The sequence below is a fragment of the Panonychus citri genome, unplaced genomic scaffold, assembly GCF_014898815.1.
Source record: "Panonychus citri isolate SS breed McGregor unplaced genomic scaffold, ASM1489881v1 Contig00077, whole genome shotgun sequence".
In the NCBI taxonomy this organism is placed as follows: domain Eukaryota; kingdom Metazoa; phylum Arthropoda; class Arachnida; order Trombidiformes; family Tetranychidae; genus Panonychus; species Panonychus citri.
This window is the reverse complement of record NW_026515482.1, coordinates 2,428,268-2,440,621: the sequence shown is the minus strand read 5'-3', so window position 1 is coordinate 2,440,621 and position 12,354 is coordinate 2,428,268. Positions and strand designations below refer to the sequence as shown.

Here is a 12,354-nt window from a genome sequence, read left to right as displayed (position 1 = left end):
GATTCGTGAGAAATCATATTTGTTTGTTTCCAACAATTTACTAAACATCAAAATTTTCTGTTATTATGATTACAATTACTAATCACGTTTCTTCCTGATTGTATTGATGATCAACAATTTAGATAATCATTGATAATCAATATCATCATGATTTAACTTTAAATCCGCAAGTTAATTAAATTTTATTAACACATCGTTTCAGGTTAATTGTGTAAACAATCAAATTGCTTATAAATATTTAACCAACAACAATCACTTTCAATTGTTGGTTAATTTAATTTGTAAATATTGATTCAATTCAATAGCTGATCAGCAAATAAGGAAATCAAATCAATTAATTAACATAATCACCTGGGATTATTGATTGTGATTAAGATGGTGACCTGGAAATTAAGGTTAAATCATAAATTGTGATAATCCAAACTGATTGCTAGAAATTGTTAATTAATCATCAAATCATATTTGCTTTTTATTCAAGTTAATTAACAAAATATGAGCAATCAAAAACCTCATCAAATTAACACTGATTGTTATTGATTATTATAAATCAAATTAAAAGTTTCCATCACTCTGACAGTTGATTAATTGTTGATTAATTAATCAAAACTTGGAAAATCAATGTAACCAGGACAATTAATAGTAACAATTAACTATTAAGCAAGAGACAAGACTAAATCAAGGGTAACAATTAGTTGAAAAACTAAATCAGGTTACTGATAATTGTCTTTCAATTAATATTAATTAAAAAAATGTGAACTAAATTAAATAAAAATTAACCATAGTAATTGCAATTACTATAATAAAACAATTAGTAAATCAAATAAATATTTTTAATCACAATTTAACCGAAACTTTTTTTCCTGTTATCATTTTTACCTGTGAAAAATACAAAGTTTAACAATTAAAAACTTGACAATTAACTTAATTGTCCTCAGATATCTCAGGATGGGTTTCTCCCTTTACCTATTCAGTTAATTGTTGACCAAATAATTAACTATTGATACAGTTTAATAACCATATAGTTAACGGTTCCTTATCCCCTCTATTCATTAATTATCAAAAGTAAATAACCAAATCAACAATCAACTACAACAACAATTAAACTAATTGTTGTCTAAAATTTACAATGAAAAAACCCACCAGGGGTAAGGGAGTGACTACAACAATCAACTAATTGTTATGAGAAAACAAAAAATTAAACAAAAGTGAAAAAAAAACTTCATTGATTGAGAAAATATTAATAGTAACAATTAAACATCAATCAAAACAATGGAGACTCTCAAAAACGTTGAACAATTAATAAATCATCTAGGAAACAATTGACCAACCATATTAATTGATTAAATCAATAAAAGTCTGATCATTGGAGGAGGTAAAAACCAAGCAGTTTGATAATTAATGATAATTGAGATTGATGATTATACTTATTGTAATGATTAAGCTAATAAATGACAATGAAAACAATAATAACTCTGAGTTCATCTCTCTCATCATTTCCTCTTCCGGTTTTCAAAGATTGAAGTTCAGTTGAGAAACAAAGAGAGAGCAGAATTTGAATGTTATAAATATATTGACAGTTAAAAAGAGGGAGGAAAGAGACATGATGATGATGATGATGATGATGAGGAGGACGAAAAGGTGATGGATGAATGAAGATAATGATGATGATAAGGAAGCAGAAAAGCAATAAAATTATATTCAAATATTATTGATCAATCATCCTTTTGTTTTCATCAATATAAATCAACATAATTATCCTTAATTAATAGTATCAATAGCATCCTCATCATTTTCCCAAAGCTTGATTGATGTGCTACAATTTAATGGACAACTGGATTAACGTTGATCATCATATAGTAATTTAACATTTACAATCAACTGATCATTTATATTGTTTGCCAATTTAGTTTAATATAAATGCGAAATAAATTTAATCATCAAATCATCATTGGCAACAGAAAAACGTAACAATTAAGATGATTGTTGATTGTTTTGTGCTATTTTTGCATTGGTTTTTATGGACAATTAGTTTTTTTATCCTATGGGGAAGGTTAATTGTTGTTGGTGATGTTTTTATCCTCTTAATTGTTCAGGTCGTCAAGTGACAATTAAAATTAACTTTGATTACCTTTTAAATAACATTCATTGACCCATGTTGACACATTCAATGAATATGAGGTTTCCTAACCATTAAACTGAATAATTAACTTAATTGTTGTAGTCATAGTCATTAAAAAATATATTTACATTAATTGTAACCCTTTTTTTAACTGCAATTAACAAAAGTAACGGTAAATTGTCATGTTAATAGTTGATGGTCAACTTGAATGTGCTGTTGGCTAATCAATCAACTTAATTATGCTGGTGATGAGTGTTTACTTTTTAATTGTTGTAATTAAATGTGAAATTGATTTGATTTGTTTTACTTCAAATGATTAACATATTGATTAAATATCTCTGGATCGTCTAGACTATTTAACTTGATTGTGAAATTGATTCTGATTAACAATCTGAACATGAACAATAAGATTACGTGACTAACAACAATCAAGGAATAAGATTTGGTTTCATCATTCAGATTCCTTAATTGTTCATCTCGTAAATCACTTTCAAGGTAACAATTTATTGATTTGATTTGCTAAATTTAGAGTATAACAATTTAACTCATCACTAATAGTCACAGAATCAACTCGATTGTGGTTTCTATGAATTAAATTGTTAACAATCAACTGATTATCATTCATATGATTTTCAGGTTGTGATTGATGATTTTTTTTTTGCTTCCATTGACAAAGGATTAACTAAATCAATACGTTAATCTATTGGACAATTTAATCAACACTCAAGTTAACAATAAAATCAGAGGTACAACAATTTAGATTCAATTTTAATCACTTGATTGAACCTCAATTTAAATCATTATCATTGTGATGGTGATAATAACTTAAAGGTTAAATGTTACTAATAATAGACAATCAATTTTTGATTGTTAATATCAAAGTAATAACAATTTAGCTAAATTGTATTTAAAGACAATAAGTAACAATTAGTGAGATAATGGTAACAATTTATTTTAATCACTACAATCAATTTCTCATCTCTATCCCAAAGATATTAATATTTGTTATCTTGATCAACATAAAAATATAAATCCTTTAACAATTAGTTAATTGTTGTTCCCCCAATCATGATCAATATGATTATTATTACTAAATTATTGATGATTTTCAGGTTATTTATAGTTGGAAAACAATTTATCACAATTAACTGGATCAAAGTTTATCACTAGACGATCAACAATTAACAAATTGATTGTTGTGATTAAGTTTTCAAGGGAAAACCTTGAAAAAGTTTTTTTCAGTTAACAATTTCAAAATTGTAATCTTAAAACTGTTCAATTTAGTAGTTAATTGATTGTTAATTGTAGGAAGTTAATTGTAATTATAAAAATATATATCTCCTTTATAGTCCTGTTAGTTAAATGTCAATACTAATTGTTTACAATGAAAAGAAAGTAAAGTTAATTGTTGTCATTTAAATCAAAAGTTTTTTGCTTCTCGACGATTGAAAGTTTGACTTATACAGACAAACAATTAAATTGAAAGTTTAATTGTCAACTAATCATCGTCTATAACATCACAATTAGTAGACATGAAATGAATTAATTTTAATTGTCAGATAAATGAAAAAATTAACACCAAGATTAAAAGTAAATTGTATCAAAAGAATCACTAATGATTATATTGATACCCACACATTGGAAAGGGTAAAAACCTAATTAACTTAATCATCTTCATGTAATCAAAAAATTTATATGAAAATTAGATCAATTTATAATCTTAATTGTTCATCTTAATCACTGTCAATAATGTTTCCTTAATCACATTAATTGTAATTGTAGATTAATATTAAGTGTAGGTTGATAAAGATCATCTTAATCATGTAAATTAGTCACGATTAATCAAATGATCAATTGATTGTTAATCAAAATCATTTATGTATATTAACATGGGATAGATTTTTTTTTTACAATTTAACTCTCAACATGGAGTAACAATTTGTAAATTGTTGCTGATTTAAATCATGTTAAGCAATTATATCAAGGTTATCATTTTAAAAGTTTAGTTAATTGCTTGAATCACTAATCAACAATCAACATGAGAAAATACAAAAAAAAATTTAGTTTGCAATCATCAAGTAAATTAGGTAACCTTGTCAACGAAATAAGTTCAATCACAATTAAGAGTGAATTAAAAATGAGCTTTCAACAATTAACATAATACTCATGAAATAATCATAATCAAATTCAATGTTAATCACAATTTGAATCAACAACAACAAGAATCACAACAATTAACTGATGATTAGTTAAATGATGAATAAATATCTACAAGAATCAAGGAAACAGAAAATGATTTAAATTGCTAATTACAATTACTAAATCACCACAATTATGATTATCAAGATCATAATCAGTCTGATCATCAATGAAATTAAATCTCTAACTACAAATATAATCAATAACAATCAATTGTATTGCTATTAAAGTGAAAGGGGCTCAAAATTAAAGTAACAATTAACTTTGACACTAAATCAGTAACAAATTGTTACAATTAAATTAACTCTAATTGTATTAATAGTTAGTAAAAATTATAACTTAGGTGCAGTTTAAATCATTATGATTAAGTGTTAATCCAACATTTAAGGAACAATATAATTTATATAACTAATCAAACGCCCAACAATTTAAATTGTTGACAATCAAATGAATTAAATGTAATCATCTACAAGTAATAAAACAATAATGGTAACTAAATTGTTGAGATGAATGAAAAAAAAATTAGTCACTAATTTAGTTTCAACCAACAATTAACTAAATAACTTGTTGAAAGTTGATTGTGATTATTTTGATTGAATAATAGGGAAGTGAAAAAAGTAACAGTTATGATTAACATGATTATAATTGTAGTTAGTTAATCATAACTTACATTTTAAAATTATTGTCAACAGTTAATCGTGTTAACAATCAACAACAATCAAAGGAACCAGAAAAAAAAATCTGATTCAATCAAAAAAAAAATCAGGTTAAAGTTTATCCAGTTTTAATTTTCTTGGATTATGATATTAACTGATTTAATTATATTGCTAAATTAAAACTGCATAATTAACGAGGAAAACAATTGATTAGTTGATTAGTTGATTAGTATAACAATTAACAGAAGGAGAAATGAATAAATGAAAAATGTTATTGGAAAAACTGATTCGTTGTGAAGCAAAAATCAAGGTAAACCCACTCACAATTAACTATAATTACTTGACAATTTATTAATAGTAAGACTATGTGATAACATAATTAGATAATAGGATAAGATAATTACTTAGTAATTGATTGTAATATTATCATCATACAATTTAGGTTAACATGGTAGGTCAATAAGTTAGTTGTTTGATGAATATTATCAACAATTAGATTGATTATCTTGTAACAATCAAACCGTTTCTTTTGTTTCTAAATGTTTCAAATACAAGTAAAATCATCCAAAGGTGAGATGATGGAGAGAGAGAGAGAGAGAAGAGTCCATCATCCTTATCATCCTCATCCTCATCTCCATCATCTTGATCATCTTTTTCTCGCTCCAAATATATTTTCCCTTGTTAACTTGCCATTAAATCAACCACAATTTACTGATTAATAGAGACTATTGACCAACACAATCAACGGGTGTTTTCATTTCATTCACTTGGTTTACTATTATTAGTACACAAAATTGATAACGATGATTATTGATGAGAAATCATCATCATCATCATCATCAATAATAATAACAACAAGTTAATTAACAATCTGATTGAGAGATATGAATGAATCAAGAAAACAACATTGGTGAAAAAAATGTTATTTTTACCTTTAATTTTTCAGAATCAAATGATTGTCAAAAATTATATTGTTTATATTTTTTTGATTACAGGTAATAATGATAATCATAATGATGATGATACAAACAAAAAAAAATGGAGTAACCAGTTCCGCATGGTTAAATCATCTATATACCTAAACAACAATATACATCTATCATAATCAAGCAAAAATAACAACAATCAGTTAATCATAATGATGATGATGTTCAAATGATTCCCATTTGTGTGTATTTTCATTGATAAATTTGATGGTAAACAAAAGTAATCAAACTTTTTGATATATTTTATATTCATAATATGACAACATTTCACTCTCTTCCGTTTATCATCATTATCATCATTCATGAGTAGTTTTCATCACCATCATCATCATCATCATGTCTGAATAATAATCAATATGAACACTGAATCTTTAATCATGATTAGTTTTAAAAGTGTATATTTGAATAAAGATTTTTCTTGTCTATCAACAATCAACTGAGACTTTGATTCATTGGACTGAACAGATTATGATGATGATTATTATTATTATAATGATATGACAATCATCATCATCATCATTAAGGATCCTTCATCATCATCATCGTTACTGTTATTGTTTTGATAATTAAGAATCTAGATTAAAGTTAATCGTGATCCTTTGGTGCGACAGTCACAATTTTCAGCGGTAATTTAATGATGTTGACTATTAATTTTCCCGCTGTTTAGTTACACTGATTAGTTGATCTGGTTTTGTTAAATCTATTCCAACGGTTAATTGTTGTCAATTATCAACTATCATCATCATTATTTTACCTTAATTGTAATGCAATTGACTTTTCAAGTTAATCTTAGGTTATAAAAATCAGTAAGCAAATAATAAAATCAACAAAAAAAAGCTCATCTAATAAAAGTATCACACAAATTGTGCTGATGATGATTAATTAACGATTGAATACTTTCATTACAATAAAGTGTTGCTTAATCATTACAATCTGTGAATGATAATTGTAATTAAAACACACACACACACACACTCACTAATTCACATTGAAACAGTTGAAATCGGTTGTAAATCTCAGTTGATTAGAGTCAGAGAGAGAGAGAGAGAGAGAGAGAGAGAGATAATTGTTAAGTTGAATTAACATTTTCAATGAACTTTTTCATGGAAAAATGTAAAGAAAAAAATAGGTAAACAATTAATTAGTCTCACAGGGAAAAAAACACAAACAATTAACCCAAAAGAAAAACTTAATTGTTGTGAAATAAATAGAGAAAAAAAAAATTCAACAATCATGATGAAAATTACAGAAAACAAGTTATCAAGGTAATGGTCAAGTGATTGTTACTCTCGGACAAAAGCAAATCAACAACAGAATTAACAGAGTTAAGGTCAAGATAATAATCAATTGATTGACCATTAACTTAATCTTTCTTATTCTTTGCTTGTGATTGTCAAAATAAATGAATGAATGGTCAAGAATAAGTGGTCAGTTCTTACCTTTCATTCTGAGAGAATCGGAATATTTTCGCCGACAGATACAATCTTCTGATCCTTGTCTATTGGTTCCTTTTAATTTCAACATCTCATCGAATAATAAAATCCAATCTGATTCTCTATCCCAAACAATTGAACCATTTTGGGTTAATAATCCATCATCAATTGATCCTGATCCAGAATAAAGTGATTCTCTATCCCATTTGGTCATCATATTAGATGAAGATGAAGATGATGTTGAATTTGTTGGTGACAATAAGGTTGATGGATAAGCAGGTAAACTTTTGGGTCCACTGTCAACATCATGGTCACTTTGATAGCAAGATGAAGGTGAAACTATTGATAAATGTTCAGAAACCATGGTTGGTGTATAATCGTTAATCTCAGTGATTTGTTTTTCTTTTGTTGATCTTGGTGGTGGTGGTGGAGGTGGAGATGATGATGGTGATGACAACCTTACTGATGGACAAGATGATAATAGATCACTGGGATAATCGTTGAATAATTGTCCACAATTTATTGATTTAATTGGTGTATTTGTAGCACTGTAACAACCCCGATAACTACTTAATCCATTGTTAGTGTTTCGGGTTAAATTGTTGTTGTTGTTGATGAAACTTTTAATTGATGTTGTTGATGATGATGATGATGATTCACTTGTAATAATGGCACTTTGTTGATTATCATCATGTTCACTTGAATTTAATGTTAATGAGACACTTTTCTTAAGTAAATTGTAACCATTTGAATTTGAATTGATACAATTTGAGCTTAATGATGTTACCTTTTCATTTGATTGATTATCATTGGTTAGATTGTATTTATTTTGATTTTGATTGTTGTTGTTGTTGGTGTTGATTGTTGTGGTTGAACCAGAGACCAGATTTACACTGGTTGAAGAGCCAACACCAATTAATGGCTCAGGAATCAAGGTTGATACTGATGATGAAGATGATGATGAACATTTATTAGTTGGAGAAATGGCATTTTCATAGTTAATTAGCAATGTTTCCATGGTAATTAACTGACAGGCAACAATTTGATGATTATAATGACAATAAAACTATCATTTACAAGAAAATATCACTGTCAAGGTGATATTTATAATCTATGTTAAGATGATCAAGTTGGTTAAAATTAAGAATGATAATAAAATGCTAAAGGTAAATTGTATTAAAATGATGATAATGTTGATTATGTGGGTGGATATGTTGATGGACACATGGATTAAGAAAGGAAATTAACTGGATTGATTATCAGAAAGAGATTAAGACACAGGTAGATGATGATGATGATGATTTAAATTAGAATTTACAAAATAGAAAGAGAGAGAAACCTTAACCTCTCTCTTTGATCTTCCAAGCTAAAAATGAGAGAAATGTAAACAAATGCACATAAAGGTTGAAGAAGGAGGAGGAGGAGGAGAGAGAGAGAAGAAGAAGAAGAGAAAACCAAGAGAGTGAGAGAGAGAGAGAGAAAAAGGAAGAGAAAGAAAGAGAAGAAGAAGATGAATGAAACTCTGGTAGGCGCATATACCAGGAACAACCGGTAACCCAGAAATTTTGACAATAACCAAAGAGATGATGAAGAAAATCAATGGATAAGATGAGAGATACAACTGAGAATAGAATTAATTCTCATCACCTTTGGAGAGAGTGAGAGTCTTTGTATATGTATATTTGTATATTTGAGAGAGAGTGTGTCAATCAATAGGAAGAGGAAGACAAAGATAATGAGAGAGACAAAACATTTGGAAAAGAAAGAGAAGATTAAATAACAAGGGAAGAGAAAGAAAGACTTGAGATTCCAAATTAGAATGAGATGTTAACGCGAACAACGCGTGTAATGGTGAAGAGGAAAATGCTTCTGGTTAGAACACGAGTTTGGCAGAAAAAAAGGAAAAAAGAGAGAGAGAAAAGACGAGTGAGCTGGTGTGTGGAGGAGGGATGATGACGAGGGAGAGAGGAGAGTGTGAGAGAGGAAATAAACAGTTAACTGGCCAAGAGGGAGAGATGGAAATGGATAAAGATTAAGACATTTTTAGGGTAACATTTTGTGATGAATTTAGACAGAGAAAGAGAGAGAGAGAGAGAGAGAGAGAGAAAGAGAGAGAGAGAAGTGATGATGATGATGAGGGTGATGTTGGTGATGATGAGGATGATAGAGATAAAGAGAGAGAGAGAGAGACAATTGTTATCTTTTTCAGAAATAGAATTGAAAAAGAAAAGTAAACACGCCTTTAAATGAAAGAAAAATTCATTTCTCCCGATGAAAGATTTATCTTCCATCATCTTAATCCTAATCATTATCGCAATTGATTTAACAGTTAATCTAATTGAACAGGTAACAATTAACTAATCATCAACCCTGATTAAGTTGCGTTGTAATTGATTTTTTTCTCTCCATCAGTTAAAATGAAAAAATAAAAGGTTAACTGAACGGTGACAAGGTTAAGATGTTGACCAAATATGATTAACTATTTGTATCCAACAATTAAAGTTAATTGTTGAAGAAAAAAATTTTCGATCGTAGTTAACTCAGAATTAGAATCAAATTTAACTTTTAGGACTTTTAAAGTTTCAACGAAAATAATACTAAGATAAAGTTTCTCCTTCTCTCTCTCTCTCTCTCTCTTCATCCTAATCCTAATCCTAATCATCTTAATCATCTTAATCACTTTCTCAGGCCTACAAATAATTTAACTACAATTTAATATGAACTTTTTTTAGAAAGTCAAATGATCTTTAACATGGGAATCTGGATATCGTCCAAATTGTCACCATTTATCCTCATCCTAATCTTGATCATCTCCTCATCTTCTGGACTCATCATCATAAAAGTGAAAGTTAATTGTCACAATCAACTTGATTGTTTTGCTCAATTTTACTCAAACTAACTGTTTATAACTAAGAGCTGTATCTATGATTACAATTAACTGTTGATCAATTTTTAGCTCATCAAAAATTAACTTTTACCAATTAACAATTGATTACCAATATTAGTGATCTTAATCATTATCCTAATTAACTTTGCCCTTGTTTACATTTAATTATTGCCAGTGTATCATTTTTCACCAATTAACTTAATTGTTTAAGTTAATTTAACTTGTTATTAAGCTGAATCAATAATCATCATCATCTCTTAATCCTAATTGTTTATATTAAGTAACAATTAGTTATCATCATGATTAGTGAAAGTTTATCAATTTTCACGGAAGTTTATATTTGTTACAATTAACTTGATCTACCTTAATTGTTTGAAAGTGGAAAATTAATTCAGCAAAGGTTATTGATATTAGATTATCACAATTAATCAGCAATTTATATAATTTAATTGTCTAGTAATGATTTTATTGATTAGCAATTAAAAAAAAAGACTCACTGTCAATGAGATTTTGATTGTTAACAAAAGGAAGAGAGGAAAAACTTTTACAACAATTAACAATCAATTCAAATCACGAATTTAACCAATTATAATTTACTATATTGTTCCCACTAATTAAGGTTATTCTTTAATCACTTTTCTTAATTTTCATTCAATAATTTAAACAATTGAAAGAAGAAAAAATTTAATCATAATAATAATTTAAAGAATCAACAATTTATGATTAACTTTACGATTCGTTCAACCTTGGATCTTATTAATAATCAATTTAACAATCAGATACAATTTAATAATATAAATTGACAAGAAATCAACAGTAACATGATTAACTAATTGTTGATTATAAATTAAATTGAAATTATTCATAAATGATTAAGTCTCCTCTTCCTCTTCACCTTAATTGTAATTGTTAATTGTTTCTTGTCCTTCATCAATTGTAATAGTTTACAAGTTAATTGTACTTCCGTCTGAGGAAACAATTTAAAACTGATTAACATGAAACTTTCAAGTTCACACATACACAACAATTAACAGTTGATTAATTTTTTGTTACAATCAACAATCAGCATAAATCATAATCACTAACCTTATGAACCTTTAACAACAACAACAACAACAACAACAACAACAATTAACGCTAATCAATGAGCAATATTTTTCCAATATTAAAATCAATCAACTGATGATCAACACCCTCACTTACAATTAAATTAAGATATGATAAACATTTAAATATTATCAAATTGTGATAATCAAATGAATGAAATATAAGAAAGTGAAATTAATTGTTGTAAATACTTAACTTACAGGAATCAAGGTTGAAGACATTTAAATTAACCCTATGAGGTTAATCCAGTAGCAATAGAGTTAACTAATTACAATAGTTAATAGTAATTACAATTGTAATTGTCATGATAATTTGCGCTGATAAAAGTTAATTGTTGATGATTGTAGTTGATTTTTAGTGAAAAAAAAAACAAGATCATTTTCAAGCTGAGTAAATTCAAAGACGGTTAAAGTTACAATATAAAGGTAAGCAAGATAATACTTATTATTATTATTATCATCATCATCATCATCAACACCACCACACATCATCCTCATCCTGATGTAATCATGATGATTTGTAACAACAAAGGTAAAGGTGTGAGATGATGATGATGATGACAAAAAATAAATGACTAAGAAACTTGAATCTGTGAATTATCAGAATCAATGATTATTATGGATTATTTTTTATTGTTATTAGCAAGAGGATGATGATTAAGGATGTGATTCATGATGATCATGATGATCATGGTGCTTTTGTTGTTTCTGTAACCAGAAACCATGGTCAAAGTTGGTGATGATGTTGAAGATGATGATAATGATGACGATGAAGAGGCAGAAATAATTGTTTACACTTGAGAGATTCTGGTTTAAAAAAATTGTAATTTAGATGCTTAATTATGATTCTCGCCCACTCCCACCCTTGACTATTCCTCCCTCACCAAGCTTCACCCTCTTCCACCGCCATGATGGATACCCACTTCCTCCTTCAACAACAACAACAACAACAACATCACCTTCATGAA

General features: G+C 27.6%; 1 protein-coding gene across 1 annotated transcript in view; it reads right to left on the bottom strand.

Annotated features, from left to right (window-relative positions):
* LOC128386763 (CLIP-associating protein 1-like) overlaps positions 1-9,269 on the bottom strand; it is a 31,360-nt gene extending 22,091 nt beyond the window's left edge. The window contains exon 1 of the mRNA XM_053345837.1: positions 7,400-9,269. Coding sequence (XP_053201812.1) covers positions 7,400-8,411 — 1,012 coding nt within the window. The 5' untranslated portion in view covers positions 8,412-9,269. The remainder of the gene's footprint in view (positions 1-7,399) is intronic.
* Positions 9,270-12,354: the final 3,085 nt, after the last annotated feature.